This window comes from Cicer arietinum, chromosome 6 (assembly GCF_000331145.2).
Source record: "Cicer arietinum cultivar CDC Frontier isolate Library 1 chromosome 6, Cicar.CDCFrontier_v2.0, whole genome shotgun sequence".
Classification (NCBI taxonomy): Eukaryota; Viridiplantae; Streptophyta; class Magnoliopsida; order Fabales; family Fabaceae; genus Cicer; species Cicer arietinum.
In genome coordinates this window covers 69,025,857-69,043,089 of record NC_021165.2, presented here as the reverse complement: position 1 = coordinate 69,043,089, position 17,233 = coordinate 69,025,857, and the positions used below count along the sequence as shown (strand labels likewise).

Genomic DNA, 17,233 nt, shown 5'->3' with positions numbered 1-17,233 from the left:
TATCAAAACTTTCAAAAGTCTTGATGAATTTGAACCTTTCGAAACGTAATGTTCAAAAATTTCAAATTTTTAAAATAATTCAATTTTAAAAATTTCAAAAAATTCGAAAATTTCAATTTATCAAAACTTTCATATCATTCTAGAAAATTTCATACCAATTGGTGTTTGTAACTTAGTCATTCAAAGAAATATGCTAAAAATATATTGGTATATATATTATAAATAAACATGTCAAGCCATATGAGTTTCTGTTACATATAAAAATGAAAATCAAGTATATCAATATGAGTTTAGGTGTCCATAAAATTACTATATCAAATTTAGACTAAAAACTCAATAACCGATTAGTTATATCATTCAATTAATTGACTAAGAAGGATAAATAAAGAAAACTAATTATGAAGGATAGTTAAATTCAACTAAAGAATCTCATTTTTACAGTCTTTTTCAAATAACTCCATTTTTAAAATTTAAATAAAGAAAAATTATAAATAATTAAATTTTCATATAAAAATACTAATGATGGACCTCTATGATAGTAATAAATTGTAACATTAAGTGACTTAAATAATATTTTATGTCAAATTAACGTCTAGTATATAAAAATAATGAAATGTAACATAATTTATAGATAAATGAGTCACAATTAGACCAAACAAAATAACCGAAACAAGAAAATTAAGTTTAACTGTCAATTCCTTCCAGCCTTTCTTTTGCCTCCATCTTCTTCGTCATAGTATGGTCTTAAATCACCTCTTTACATTTTTTTTTAATCTTTCTATTTCCTTTTATTTAAATGATTTTCATATAAATTAATTTTTGTTCGTACTTATCTCAATCAACTAAGTGTCACGTTTGATTTTTTTCGTCTTATTATTACATTTATTTTGATCAATCAATTATTTCAATGTCATCAACATTATAATTCAAATATATAAATATTTTAATTTTATCAAATATAAATATTTTATCATTTTATACTATTAACTTAGATGATACGAGCTTGATTGCAAATGATATTTTAAAAAATAAAATTTAGAGAGTAATATAAGAGAGAATGTGATTTTTGTGAAAACGGACCAGACGATACGACATCGTATGTACTAGTTAGATAGATAATTATTGGTGGAAAGGAGGCAGGTGAGAAGGAAATGGTATTTTGTGTAGTTAGTTGGAAAGGGAAGAAGGAAAAAAACGAGAAAGAAAATAGAGATATTTTGGTTTGGCGGACACACTAAACCACTCACACGAATCACAAAGTTGTAGAAACAAACAAAGACTGTGTGTGATGGAAGAGGAAGGAATAGGGTTAGTGTTGGCCAGAGCCACTGAACTCAGACTCAAAATCACCACTCATTGCATCCACAAATCTCCTTCCAATGAAGACCAATATCAAGATGAAGACTACCACGATACTCTTCTCAACATTTCCGATGCCCTCCAAACCTTGGAGACTCAGCTTTCTTCCTTACAGGTACCCTCCCATTCTTTTTTATTTTCTCTTATCTCTTCTACTTTCATCACACATTCACCTTAATCTACTTCTTATATCTAATTCTTGCAATTTCAATTCATAATTTTAACCTAAATTTCTAAATAGGATTTACAATTTGGGAACCCTAACTGTTGTGTGTCATTTACAGGTTCTTCAACAACAACAACGTTACGAAAGAGAAATTGCCTTGGCTGAGATTGAAAACAGTCGTAAAATGTTAATCACTAAGCTCAAGGAGTATAAAGGTAGAGATTTGGAAGTTATACATGAAGCTTCCACTTTTGCTAGTGAAACAGTGGAATCAAACAATGATTTACTACTTCCTCCTTATCAGACACGCCCTCCATATTCCATGTCTCTTGACAAGGAATATCTCTCACAGATTCCTTCTGTCAATAAGTCTGCTCGTAATGGGTTAATCACGCTCGACACAGTGATTGAGGCTAACAAGAGTCAAAGTGAAATAAACCAAAACCATGTTGAAGGTGAGGGTAAAACTTCCAGAAAAGGGTTAGGGTATTTTATAACTTGTGCAGCAAAAACAATTCTCACAGTTGTTGGTGCGGTATCGATATTGAGTTTGTCTGGATTTGGGACTCGTTTAAGTGGACAAGGCAGGCATGGCAGACTAGGAAATGAGAACCAGAGATCTTCTAGGACTGAAAATAAGGGTGAGAGACAGTGTCCACCTGGGAGATTTCTGGTGCTGGAAAATGGGGAGGCTCGGTGTCTTGTGAAAGAGAGAGTTGAAATTCCATTTTCAGCTGTTGCTGCAATACCTGATATAAATTATGGATGTGGTTAAGAATACTATTCATTCTCTTCCTTGTATATCATTTCCCTCTGTCTACCCCCTCCTATCTTATGTTTTAATTTTTGTTGATATGCTATTCAAAAAATTATATCAGTAGTTGATTTTATTGTCATTTTTTTTAGTAGCTTGAGTGATTGTAACGAGTAATAGTTGCTATTTAGGTAAGTAATGCAGCCGGTCATTTGTTTAATAAAAATTAGATTAAAAAAAATCTAAGATCACTCAAGCCTTTGGCTAGAATGTTACTCTAAACTTATATTTTAAATTCTATTAGCATAATTCCTTGAAGGCAACAGCTATGTTGATAAGTTGGCCTCGCTTCGGACTACTATTCACAATTTTATTGGTCAAATTAGATCCTACTTTTATCAGTGAATTTTTCTACCATAACAGGTTTGGTCTTTCTGATTTTAGGTTCAAATAATGCTTGCGCATGAGTTCAGTTTGTGTTCCAATATATATTTTGTTTATTTTTAATGTAATTGTTGCGTGCTGTAGGTGATTGTTGAGGACTAGAGTGTCAACTTAATTGCCATCGTTGTCATCATCATAGTGTTGCTTGTGCATGACTTTTTGTTAAAAAAATGTTTTAGATATGGTAGGAACACCCAAGGGTTTTGGAGCCTGCATAGTTTATCTTGATGATGTTGGAAAAGAAATATTGGACATCGTTGTGTCACTACAAGAAAAATTTATAAACTGTCAAACATATGATGCTAAAAGAAGAAGGTAGGAAGTCCTGCAAACCTTTTCATGAAAAAGGAATTGAGCTCTCAGCCTTCCACCGCTAGCATTTTCATGAAGAGCACGAGGACCACATGCTATGAAGTTGCTTTTTTATATTCAATATGCTACTCTTTTTCAAATGATAACAAGTGAAGAGTATAGGTTTATATGTAATGTGTTTGCCTTACATGGTGTAGGATTTAAGTCACCATTGGTGAAATATTTAATGCAAAATGTTGAGGCAACAATTTCTGATGAACATAAATTTTGGTGGGAGAAATCAAGATGCACCAATAAGAAGAGGATGGCTATATTAAAGTTTTTGATAAATAGTCCTAAGGAAATTGTCTTTTTAGATGTATATGGCATATGTAAGATAGCTAACAAAATTTTCAACATTATGGAGAAAGTTGTTGGGAAGGCCGAGGAAGAAAGAGTTGGCCAAAACATTTCCAGGCAATTTTGATAATAACAAAACCTTTGTGATAAAACCAATGTTTGGAAGCTAAAAGGAACAGTCAGTTATGCTATTTTAGGATAGAATTTTATATCATTTTGTCCTTTTGTACTATATCTTATTAGTTTTTTTCTTATTGTATTTTTTTTTATATAAATGGAAAAAGAATTAAGGATCTAGTCACGAGGTAAGATGATCTTCACTGTGAGGTTCTTCACTGGTTCATAAGTCTGAGAATTTATTTTTAAATTTTTTTGTCGCAACTAAAAACTAGTATCAACTTAATAAAATATAAATAATTTGTGAGATTCAGTATGAAATATATTGTGAGTTCATTTTGAGTTCTTATGAAATTCACTGTTAAAATAAATATTGAATAAGTTATTTTAAGGTGATGTGCTAAATGAGACCTACTTATAAGCAACCTTAATAAATATTGAATGAGTTGTTTTCTATTAAACCTCATACTATTTATTATGCTTTCTATTTCAATTGTTGTAATTTATCTTTAGCATATGATCAATGAAAGACAATTTTGTGAACTAAGTCCTTTAAGATAATTTTTTTGGGAGTCATAAGGTGGTGTGGTAGTTTGAAAGATTTAGAATGACAAAAAAAATCATAAATTCAATTATTTTTTCTAACAAAATTAATAACTAATTACTTGATATGTCTTGTTAAAGGGATATATGTAGAAATGACTCGTTCACAAAAAAACAAAAGGAAATGGCTCTCTTTGTATGTTATGATTTGTATATGTGAATATGATGTTACAAAATGAATCAATTATAATAGTCAATATGAATTGTCATGCCTTACGTATGGAGTGGTAGAAAGTAGAAACCATTTTCTTCTTGCCACATGCAGCCACAGCACCTAGTTTTTAGGCACCCGGTAAAGGTACTTTACTCATCCTACCAATCATGTCTCTACTGTTTGGAACATACTAAGGAAAATAAGGTGGTATTCAACGAAAAAATGAATTGCAAAATCAATTGAAATTACAAATTAAATAAATATTGTATAAGTTATTGGAGAAAATTCAAACCCCACCTTAAAAATGGATAAATCTAACAGAGTTTTGTCACTTAGAGAATTTTTAAGTGAGTTTCTATTTTTTTTCTTTCACATTTTGTTCATTTGTTTGTTCTTAGTTTGATTATGTTTATGTTAATTTTTTCTTTATAATTGAATTAAATTTTTGAATTATATATTAATACATTTTTTGTATTATACAAGTATATATGTGATATATATTATTTTAATTTGTTAATTAAAAAAATCATTTTAAGTTGAAATTTTACAAATTTACAAGGCAAATTCACATAGTAAAAATAAAATAAAAAATTTATTTAATCTAAAAATAATATAAATCAAATATAAAAATCTAATATAATATATCTATCCATTCACCAAATTATGAGTTAGGTCCATTAATAAAGTCATGTTGCACAACATGGCAGCAGTCATAGGAATGGGAATGACTCCCCATTGGTATGAAGGGCCAACTTCATCTTCAATGAATCTCACTATAAATAAAAGCTTTACCAAAACAAACTTGTAACATCATCCATATTTTCTCATTGCCATCAAATCACATACATACCTTAATTATTAAGCTGTTAATTAACACACACACACTTGAGAATATGGACACCTTGGAGAAAAAAGGTTTCACAGAAGAGCAAGAAGCTCTGGTAGTTAAGTCATGGACAGCAATGAAGAAGAATACTGCAGAGCTTAGTCTCAAATTTTTCTTGAAGTAAGGCCTTAATTAATTTCTTCACATTTTAAACTTATCATCTTGATTTATTTTAACCTATGAAGTACAAATATTAACATATACATCATACATCAGACACGTCTTTGATAAGAAATGTCAGTGTTATAAAGGTTTTAGCAATTGAACTGATTTTTTTATTTATTATTTTGTAGAATATTTGAAATTGCTCCATCAGCTCAGAAACTGTTCTCATTCTTGAAAGATTCAAAAGTTCCTTTGGACCAAAATCCCAAGCTCAAGCCACATGCCATGTCTGTCTTTCTCATGGTAAGTCACTACAAAAAAAAATTCAAAATAAGCTAAGAAAATTTAGTGAAGGAAAATATGAAATCCGTTTTCTAATTTTGTAACTAATTAATTCTATATTAGAGAAAAAACTTCAATTTTTCATCAGTAATTAATTATACTTTTTCTTGTATCATGTCACATCTTTTTGGATGATTAAGAAAAAACACCAGTTAGTAATTATGTTGTTATTGTTATTGCAGACATGTGAATCAGCAATCCAACTGCGGAAGGCTGGTAAAGTAACTGTGAGAGAATCAAACTTGAAAAAACTTGGTGCTACCCATTTTAAAAACGGTGTAGTAGACGAGCATTTTGAGGTATATATAAATTTTCAATGAGTATGTTTTATTGCAAGTGTCAATCATGTTTGCTCTTATAAGCTAACATAAGAAGTAATGTTTACTTTGGCAGAATAGTTTTATAAAAGACAATGTATAACTTGTTTTGATTTTGTTAAGGTAACAAAGTTTGCACTTTTGGAGACAATAAAAGAAGCAGTACCTGAAATGTGGTCACCAGCAATGAAGAATGCATGGGGAGAAGCTTATGATCAGCTGGTTGATGCAATCAAAACTGAAATGAAAGCTTCCTCTTAAACTCTCTTTCAACTTTATATAGTTCCTTTCTTCCCAAATTGAATAAGATTGACATAAAGTATGATTTTTGGGTCTGTATTTTTTAATTGTCTGAATGTAATATAATAATATATGTATTTCTTGTTATGAATATTAACAATACTTGTAATCATATAAAGATCATTAAAATGAGTTGACTCAAGAAGGCAATTTTACTATGATGAGGAACAGTACAAAATGAAGTCTATTGACAAAGATTTTTCCTTTGGCACCTATTCTAATGAGAATATCAAAGAGAAAGATTTGAAAGAATAGGGTGTGTTTTGGAATTTCTAGTTTGTGAAACAGAAAGTGTTGAGTTGGAAGTAGTTTTTGCAAGAGCTGTGTTAGCCTTGATAGCTAGAGCGCAAAGATCTTGTAGAGAAAGAGAGACACGTGATTTGGAGAGTGGGAGAAGGAAGTATATATGATCAAATTGAAGCTCTTGAGTTGGAATCACTGGAAGCATTGGTGAATCTACAAACATGGATTCTGATGAACAGAGGAAGTGGTTTGGATTTTGAGACAGAATATGCCATGCTTTTATTGGCTCTTTCAACTGTTCTAATTTTTCATTTGAGTGAACTATGTTTATAACTCTTGATTTGTTTCCAACTTTCTCTGCATTTAAATTTGATGTACAACTACCCATATGTTCAATGTTAATGTTTCTGTGTTTTGGGATGGAAGAGATTGAAATTAGTTAATTTGGGTGATGGAGTGTTGGTCTATTTATTTATAGGCAATTATTGATTACTATTTCAAGTATTTATTTATTTATTTAGAAAAAGTGTGTTATGCACACACCAAAGGTTGATTCTAGGAATTTAATATTGACTATTTGGACATTCTAGGTTCCTTCCATTTTAGGCATATGTTTTTTGTTTTGCAATAAATCACTTCAGTTATAAACTTTTCAAAGTATCTCCATAAGCTTATGTTATTTGAATTTAATCTCCATTCATACAGGTAACTCAACCTTGTTTACATCTCATCCAGAATATATTTGATAAAAATCAAATAGACACTTCTGTTAGGGAGTAAAAAATTTTTAGTGTTTATAAAAAATATAGTGGCTATTGAAGTAGTTTTTCTCTTATTTTTTATGCACCTTATATAATAAATTATATTAAAATAAATAAATATGATAAAACTTATTAAAGTAGACTCATTTAAAAAAAGAAATTTAAGGTGCTTGGTTAGAAGAATTTTAGAATGACTTTAAAAATTATAAATGAATGGTGAACAAAATTCATTTCACGCTCAAATGAAGAGCTCTTAATGTCAATTGCTACAACATCCACGTTGCATAATCAATATTGAATTCCATTTTGGGGATATAAATTCATAAAAAAGAGATAAAATAAATAGATATGAAATCCTACATTTAAAATAGCATTGTGATTTTTTTATTTTTATCAACAACAAATAGAATTGTGATATTCTCATATTCTAATTTTTCCAATTACATCTTTTTTTTTATCCCTTTATATTTCTATCTTTTTATGGTTGTTATTGAAACAACCTATAAGAATAGATGATGATTTCTTTTGATTGAATCTAATTTGCAAATGATAAATTTAACTTTTCAAAATACTATCATTGTTACTTGGTCTTTTAGAAATAAATGGTTTAATTGTCTTTGAGATAATTAAAAGAATGAGTTTTAATATATTTCATTTTCTTAGATAAGAGAAACAATGTGTAGATAAAATATTGTTAAATTAAGACTTCACATTGTTAACCGTTATTGGTTGGATACTTTTCATTCTAATATTTTTGTTTCAATAGAAACATAATTGGTCTTTACGAATGTAGATTTTGTTGATGTCTGTAAGTGTTACAATATTTTTTTTTCTTTGGTTTTATATACATGTAGTAATTTATGAGGATTGTTTTCTTGGATTTTGGTATCTTGTATTTTATTTTTAATAATATTTTAGAGTGCTACAAATGATAGGTAATTAACTTGGAATACTAATATAGTTCGGATGTCAGGTTAATTATGTGATAATTTTGCACTCTATTTTTGCTTTAAGACTTTACTTTTTAGTGTTATTATATATTATCAAACAACGCATTCTCAAATACACATATTTTAACTAAAATTCATACAACTCTCATCAAATTATATAAGTTTTATATCAATTTGGTGGAACCCATAAAAAAATTAATATATAAAAGAGATTATGTTAAAAAATGTGAGAATTTTAATTGGTGTTTACGAAAAGATATATATATCAAAAGAGATCAACCTCAAGAAAAAAATCTTAAGACACAATTTAGTCTTTAAAAAAAATAAAAATAACTTTTAGTCTATGAAAAAATTAAAATGGAACAACTTAGTATTTATCTTTTTTATATTTTGTTTGGTTAACAAAGAAAAGATGGAAGAAGGAAAAGAAAGTGAAAATAAGAGAAATGAAAAAAAAAGTTATTTATTAAGTAGTTTGGTAATATAAGTGAAAATAAAAAGAAATTATATTAGAAAAAATATGGATCTTTATATAATAACATAAATGCCCTTAAAATGGTTGATTGCATTTTTAGTCCCTATATAATTTTTATTTTTTAATTTTTATTTTTGTAAAATAAAAATATGATTTTTAGTCCTACAAAATTATCATGCATGGAGTTTTAATCTTTACTGTTAAGACAATATATATTTTTTAATATATTATTTTCATGCATGTTTATGACATTATAGAAAAAATTTCTACAAAAGATGAGTTCAAAATTCAATTTTTAAATATGTAGTTTCATTGTTTTTATCTTGATATTTTAACATTTAAAAATTTTATATTTAGTTCATTTATTGTTAAACAAATTCTAAATTTTTGTGAATTTTTTTTATAACGTTGTAAACATTATTTTCATTTAAATTTTTTAAACTTAAAGGATAATTAAAAAAATTTAACTCCAGCAGGGACTACAATTAATTGCCGAATAATTTTGTCAGTCAATAAAAAATTATAAAATAAAATAAAAAGAAAAATAAAGAGAATAAATATATAAAATAAATTCTTTAAAGATAAAAAAAATGTTTCAATTTAATAAATTATAGTATTCTCTTTATATATTCTAATTTTTCATTACTTTTTATTTATTATATTTAATTTTTTTCTTAAGAGTATTTATGATATTTTATAAATATATATTTCTTTTTATTTTATCTTATAGTTTAATTTATATGCACTGCTGATTTACAATTATTTTACATTATCATTCAACAAAAATTGATATTTTTTATATATTAACTTAATACATTTTAATTGAACTAAAATTTTAAAAATCTAAAAATAATTATGTGTAGTTTTCGATACCTCCAACATTGAATGAATTTTTTTTCTTTTAATTTTATTTGCATCAATATATTTTAAGGATTTGTTGGTTATAAATTCTAAACAAATTTAATAATTCGTTTTGTTGTTCAATAATTTAGAGTTTCTTTTATAGATTTAAAAAAAGTATTAAATATAAGATTATAATTTATGATATAGGCTTTTTTCAAACTTCATAAAAAATATTTGTATTATTAAAATAACATAAGTATCCTTAAGCAAAACATTACATATGACTAAAATAAAAATTAATGAAAAACTAAAAAATATGAAGAGAACAAAAATATAATTTTGATAGTTTATTAAATTGATTTTTTTATTGTTACATAATTTGTTCTATATATTTATTCTCTTTATAGTGATTGTAATGAGATATTTTTTTTCTTAAGAATATTTATGTCATTTTATAAAAATATATATTTTTTCTGTCATAATTTCATTTTATTTTTTCTTATATCAAACTATTAAATAATTAACCTTTTTTTATTTCCTCCATCTCTTCTTCATCAATCAAACAAACTATAAAATAGGAAGGGACTAAGTTGTCTCCATTTTATTTTCTCAATAGACTAAAAGTTGTTTTTATTTTTTTTAGATACTAAACTGGTTTTCATAACTTTTCTCATTGACTAAAATGTGTGTTTGCACATACGGAGAGGACATCCATGGACCTTGATCTCATCCTCAATCATATTTTAGTTCAAGATTAGATGTATATTTTTAATTTTAAAAAAATTATAATCTTTTATTTAATCTGTAAAAAGTTATTTATTTTTAGTTTCTATTTTAATTTTTTAGAAACTAAAAATTTAAAATTTAAAATTTTAGAATGACTAAAAACTTATATATCTATATAAAACAAATATTATATTATCCACGTCTATGTTAAGGAAATTAAAAATCATGCATAACACATGAAATTAGCACATTGAATGTAACGTAAACGAGTGGTCAAGAAAAAATTTATATTATTAAGATAAATCTTTTATTGCACAAACTCAAATTAAAAATGTTTCAGTACAAACTCACAAATTAAAAGTAAATAATTTGACCATTCTTTTCTTTTAATTTATTTTTTTTATATTTGTCTTCTCTATGATCATATTAAATTTTGAATTTTTATATTTCCATTTTATATAATTATAATTTTTATCAACAATATTATCATTATAAAAATTACTATGGAAAATATATACTATTGGTATAAATAATTAGAAAAAGAAAGCCAACCAGGATTCTCAAACTATTCATCAACTCTTGTTGGATACGGAGACAATATTTGTCACTTTGAGACCTCTAACAAAATTGAAATGTTACAAAGAATATTAGCACGACCTTTCTACAAATAATATTTCTAATTAAATTTATAAAAATAAAAAATAAAAAAAATTTAAAAAAATTTTCTTTAAGAAATTATTTTTGTAAATGGTGACTCCTATCTATGGAACAAAAAGAGAACGTATATAATTTCAAAAGAAAATATACTGAATAATTATTTTTGAAAATTAAATTATTTAAAATAAAAAAACTTTCCACAGTTTTTCTTTCTCTTTATTTTTAATTTTTTTGTATTATTAGTTCTTTATTTGATGAACTTTTTTGTCGGTGTTTATAAGAGCATACGTGTCAAAAAGTGTTGAATAAAATACATTATAAATGTACCACTACTAAAACTAAAAGTGCAGTACTTACATGACTAATTAATAGTAAAAGGAGCATAAATCCTAACCTCAAACTCTTTTGTTGAATTAGTTAGACTAAATTTGATTAATAAAGATTGTCCTCTGGTTGCTCTCAAGCTTCACAAAGGTTTATGGAGTGACACGCATCTGGTATTATTAATGTGAAATTTAATGATATAATATTATAGTTTAACTGTATATAGATGGGAGAGTGAGACCTACTAAGTGAGTAGAATGGTGAAATTGAAGTGGTGGCGGTGCATATGGATCCATTCTATGAAGCATCTAGGAATTTTCTCAGCTCCTGCCTATTTTGTTTTCACATATTGCGCCGTCCTATGTCAAATGTTCTGTTTCATGTTTCATGTTTCTATGTTTCCATAACGTCTATATCCTTTTGAAACAGGATCCTTTATTATCATCATTAGGCTTTTCGTGGCAATCACTTGTACATAATTAGATTCAGATATGTTTTTTATGTTAAATTAATAGTGTAAGTACATTTTTTTTTTTCATCCTATTTTGGTTACTCTTCAATTTTAGTTCTCCTGTTATCTTTTTTTTTTTCTTTCAATTTTGATCTTTTTATTTATAAAGTTTCAAATATTTAGTCCATACTTCAATTTAACACTTAATTTTTATGATGTGGCATGTTTCTAGGTATATGTGTAAACTATATCATATATATTTGTTTTTTTAATTATTTATAATAAAATCTAAAATGTTAAATTTAAAAGTTTTAAAAAGAAAAAATTAAAATGAATAAAAAATATAACTGAAAGGTCGCAAATGATGAATACAGATAGAGTCAAAAATATGTTTTTTTTTTGTTTTTCTTTTTCACATTTCTATTTTTTTATCCCATAGAAAGATAAAACATTTCTATTTTTCATTTTCTTAATTTTTTTTAATTTTTTTTAAATAATTTAATTAATTAAAAATGAGTATAATATGATGTTATTGTTGCATCATAAAAATTAAGTATTAAATTGAGGTGTGGATTAAATGTTTGAAATTTTAAAAATAAGAAGATTTAAATTGTGAAAAACAATAATAGATAACTAAAATTACAGATTGATCAAAATAAGAGAACTAAACCTGCATTTAAACATACTCAAATCACTTGTTTTCTCTCAAATCCACCTCTAAAACTTCACATTTCAATCGTTTTCAAGTAAGTAATCGTCGAGAAATAAATTTTATTTGTTTTTTGTTTTGTAGTTGTTTTTTCTTTATATTTTTTTAATTTCATTATGTATTTGAGTTTTTTTTTCTTTCTATTTGATGTGGGGCAAAATGTTGAAGTTTTAACATATTGGTTTATAATGAGGTAGTTAGATATTGCAAGTGTATCTAGGTTATGTGGGCCAAATGTGAAATAGGGCAAGTGTATCCAACTATTTGACACAATGTTTGAATAAAACGAAACATAGTTTTTAATGGAATAAAATAAGGGATATAGTTCCATTTTAAAAACACTTTTGTTGGATTCACCCATTTTTCTTCCAGTTACATCCAAATAGACTATGTAGACTCAATTCACGTATTCTACATAAACTTAATTTTACGTAAATTGTTTAATTTATTTAGATGTAATTGCAAGAAAAAAAACAGAGGCGTGACCAACAACAATGTTTTAAAAATTGATGCTATATTATTTCAAAAGGTTTTTATTTTTGTAGACAGTTCTAAATGTTTAAGTTTTTCTATTGGTTGTTTCATATATGGATGGAGATGGAGAAGTTAATAGAATTAGACTTGGTAGGGAGACACGTCGCAAATTTGATAGCAGAAAGCATCAAAAGAATGTTCCTCTTAAGCGTTAGAAAATGTTCCTCCTAAACAAGTCTAGATTAGAGGTCAAAACTCTCGTTCAGTCACAAGAAGAAGAGGTCTAGGATGAGATGTCAACACCACAACCACAACCACCACCATCATTTCTGGGAAGCTTGTGGAGTATCACTAGTGCCATCATTTGGAGACCACATGGTGACCCGCATACAAGATGGAGATGTAAGTTTTTATTTCAAAATTTATTTATTTTAATTGTAGTATCAAAGATTAACATATGATTTTATTTTTGAATCGTAAAACCCTTAAATGCATAAATCATAATTCAACATTTTATTATATTCTAAACATGCTTACAAACAATCACTTAAAAAATAAAAAATTAAAAAACAATTAAACATATTTCATTTCAATAGAGAGTCAAAGACTAAAATTATATACTAAATAATTTGTATCGACTACAAATTATATTTTTTTTTAAAGAAATTAAAATTTTATAAGATCTAAAAACATGTTTAACCATTAATTTTAAATTGATTAAAGTTAAAAAGGTTAACCAGAGATATATTCTTACCTGAATCCTTACATTAGATCTTGTGATAGTAAACAAAACACACACACACACAAAGCATATATTCATACTTAAATTTTCTACACAAGTTCATCGGTGCATCAGCTATAAAACCATTATATCCACAAAGATAAATATTCTCTCTGGATATATCGGACTCTATAGCTGATCCACGTCAAGCACGGGACATGAGTGCCCCAACAACACCTGCAATAAGAGCCGTTGGATCGCCCAAGACCGCGGAGATGACAAACTGCACAGCAAATCCAGCAATCTGACAGCACTTTTTGACCTTCCCTTTACTCCCTCTTCTTCTACTGTTATGTGCAGCATACAATGTATTCTCTACACAACGAATATCTCTTTCAACTTTCCTATTTTCCATATACAAACAATGCCAATTCTCCACCAACATTTCCCTCACACACGCCACATGCATATTATAACTCTTACATTTCGACCTGTAACTCCAACTCCCTCCTTTTCTTCCACAACCATGACACGCCGAACTCACTTTACTACAAAGATAAAGTTTCACTTCCCCCTCCTCCATAACTGCTGGCAGTTTCGCGCAACAGGGGTGGAGATCGAACCCGCAAGACTTGCAGTGGTACACGAACCCCTTCACGTCCTTTTCACACGCGTTGCAGTAACGCGCTATGTTTCCTGGTGGGATTGACATGAATTGGAAGCTGCATTTTGTGTAGAATGGATGGAACAGAGTATTGGAATTGATTATTGCACACTGCATGTGAAGGTCGTAGTCACAAATGCAGCATTTGTAACGTGACCCTATTCCTATTTCTTTGCATCCGTCACATTTGAATGGGAATTCGTTGTATTCAAATCTTAGTTTGTGTTGTGGGTGGCTAAAATGTGTTATTTCACTGTATTTCATTGTTCTGTTTTTTCTTTTATGTGTTTGTTGTGAGTGTGGTTTATTAAAGGGTAATTAGTGTTATGTGTTTATATATGGTTTTGATTTGGCTTATGGTTGAAGACATTGGAAAGGAATTATATTAGGAGGTGGTGGTAGTGGTGTTGTAAATAATGAGTATATCATGGGAATCACCACGTCAATAGAAGGAAAAGAGCATGACACAAGGAATATTGGATCATGCCCTACAATATTAATATTTATTAATGTGGTACAAATAAATTCAGTTTTTATTTGAAGAGATGTTGTTTTCAAATTATGCAAAGAATGATGAACTCTGTATATACATGTCTAATTGGATTCTTTTAGTTTAAAGCTTAGGAAGGTAAAGAATCATATGCACTCATCTTCCTTTCCTGATTAAAGTCTTCAAAGTTGAAACAGAGAAGAAAAAAACAGGGGAATAAATTCCATTTTAACAATAATAGTAGTTTTGTATTGTAAGTCCAATTGGTTCCAAGATAGAAATTCCACCTTGATATAAGGTCTTATCCATTTGTATCTTCAACAATGACTCATGATGAAGTCTTAAAGAACTTATTCTTCACTCTTGGATAGATATTAGATACTATACTCTTAAATATATTTTCAGTACATGACAAGCTGGAACTTTTGAAGTCATGGGATATTTCTCGGCATGCTGCATGTTAGGGGTGTTCAAAAAAACCAAAAACTGAACCAAACTGTTGAACTGAACTGATTTATAAAAATTGAGAATCGAACGGTTTTAAAACTGATTTTTTAAAACAAGAACTAAACCGAACCAGTTTTCAGTTTAAAAAATCGAACCAAACCAGTTTTTAATTTGAAAAAACTGAACCGAACTGATTTTTATTTCAAAAAACTTGAACCAAATTTTTTTTTTATAAGTAATTAGGGGTAATTATGTAAAATTTGGCCTATATGAACAAAAAACTAAGTTAAACCGGTTCGGTTCAATTCAAAATAAAAAACCGGTTCACCATTTTGTAAAACCAGTTCGGTTCGGTTTTTTGAAGTGGAAACTGGTTCGGTTTATTTTTTCGAACTGAAAATCAGTTCGGTTCAATTTTCAAACAGTTCTAGTTCAAAACTGAACTTTGCTCACCCCTACTGCATGCTTTCACCAGGTGTAAGATAATTCAAAGCGGTTGAAATAATTGGTTGTGAAGAACCTATGCTATACTACTTTTTCTCAATTATGTATCACTTGAAGAGCAAATGTTTGAAGACTTAAGCAACCTACCTAGTTGAACAACAATGACCACACACTACTTTTATCCTTTTTCTTTTTCTCTCTAATTTTTTTGACCAATTTTCTTTTTGTTTCCTTTAATTTAACACTAAAACAATTTATCCTAACTTTTTTTAGAGAGATCAACTTCACTTTTTCTTTTAAGGTTCTTCTTCTTTGTTCACCCAAAAAAAAAAGTTGAATTTTTCTAATTCAGAATTACTTATGTATTTTTTCTTCTCTATTTTAATTTAAATAAATGGTTTTAATACATATCAAGTTATTTATTAGTATTCTTTTTGCATGATTTCATCTCTTAAATTGATTTTATTTGATTTTCTGTCTTGACATAATACTGGTTTAATTTTTCGTCATATAAGAGTGTTTGTTTGAATCATAATTGACATATCATCTTTAGTCAACTATTATGATATAAATATTTTAGTCATTTTGATTTTATGATATTATTTATAAATATTATGCAATTTTATACTATAAACTTCGATGATATACATATATTGGTAGGTTCGTTCATTTTATTTGATAAATTTATATTTATTTACGATGTATTTTAACGATTTAAACAATGAATATCAATTTTTTATAAAAAGAAAAACATCAGGAATCTTCCATCATAGGGTGCAAGTCATTTGTTCGGTTACTTTAATACTTTATGCATTCGATTCTTCTTCCCCAGCAATTTTACTCTCACGACACAATTAAAGCCAAAGTTTAATTCAATTATCTTTTCTGCCTCTTGTATGTTGATGTCTTCTTTTCGTTGTTTTAAAGCATTTGATTTCTGTTTTATACAGTGCTACTTGTCAAGAATAAATTAACTCCTGTCCCTCTCTTCTAAGTCTTTCAAAACTAACTTGAGTTAAAAAAAAAAGTCTTTCAAAACTAAACTATCTTTGGCATGCATCACTCAATTATTTGACTAAACCTTAATTTAGTCTCTACATTATTACTTTCTCCTATTTAGTTCTTAATGTATTTAAAGTTCATGTAGTCTCTAAATTATATAAAAATTGCAAGAGACCAATGAGACAAATTTTCATCTCTTCAGCAGCTTCTCATTATATTCATATGTGCTTTTGCAACAAAGTAAAATTGAGCAACAAAGTAAAATTGATAAACAAAAGCGCTGGACTTGTACGACCCAAATGACTATTCAACTTCAATCTCTTAGACTGAAACCAAAACCCTTTACCCTCTCATTCTCTTCTTCTTCTTCTTCTTCTTCTTCTTCAGATCAACAAAGTGTGATTATAACCACCGCAGTTTCCATTCTCACAAATCAACGTTCAAAATCCCGCTGGAACACTCTTCATTCCCTCTACCCTAACGGCATCCACCCTTCCCACTTCTCCCAAATCACTCTCCACCTCAAAAACAAACCCCACCTCGCTCTTCACTTCTTCCAATGGACCAATTCCAAATCCCTCTGTCACCACAATCTCACTTCTTACTCCACCATCATCCACATCCTCGCACGTGCCCGCCTCAAATCTCACGCTT

At 27.9% G+C, this 17,233-nt stretch overlaps 3 protein-coding genes across 3 annotated transcripts; 1 reads left to right on the top strand and 2 right to left on the bottom strand.

The window, feature by feature from the left end:
• Positions 1-1,150: 1,150 nt before the first annotated feature.
• LOC101500782 (uncharacterized) lies at positions 1,151-6,893 on the top strand. The gene is made up of 8 exons (XM_073369690.1): positions 1,151-1,474; positions 1,644-2,297; positions 2,584-2,680; positions 3,233-3,491; positions 5,030-5,254; positions 5,428-5,542; positions 5,764-5,880; positions 6,022-6,893. The coding sequence occupies exons 1-8, from the start codon at positions 1,289-1,291 to the stop codon at positions 6,157-6,159; spliced, it is 1,791 nt and encodes a 596-aa protein (XP_073225791.1). The 5' UTR covers positions 1,151-1,288; the 3' UTR covers positions 6,160-6,893.
• Positions 6,428-6,829, bottom strand: LOC101514295 (uncharacterized). The gene has a single exon (XM_012717762.3). It carries the CDS (start codon positions 6,827-6,829, stop codon positions 6,428-6,430), a length of 402 nt encoding a protein of 133 aa, XP_012573216.1.
• Positions 6,894-13,528: 6,635 nt separating the features above from the next.
• LOC101513960 (uncharacterized) lies at positions 13,529-14,726 on the bottom strand. Its single transcript, XM_004507332.4, has one exon. It carries the CDS (start codon positions 14,458-14,460, stop codon positions 13,738-13,740), a length of 723 nt encoding a protein of 240 aa, XP_004507389.1. The 5' UTR covers positions 14,461-14,726; the 3' UTR covers positions 13,529-13,737.
• Between the last annotated feature and the right edge of the window lie 2,507 nt (positions 14,727-17,233).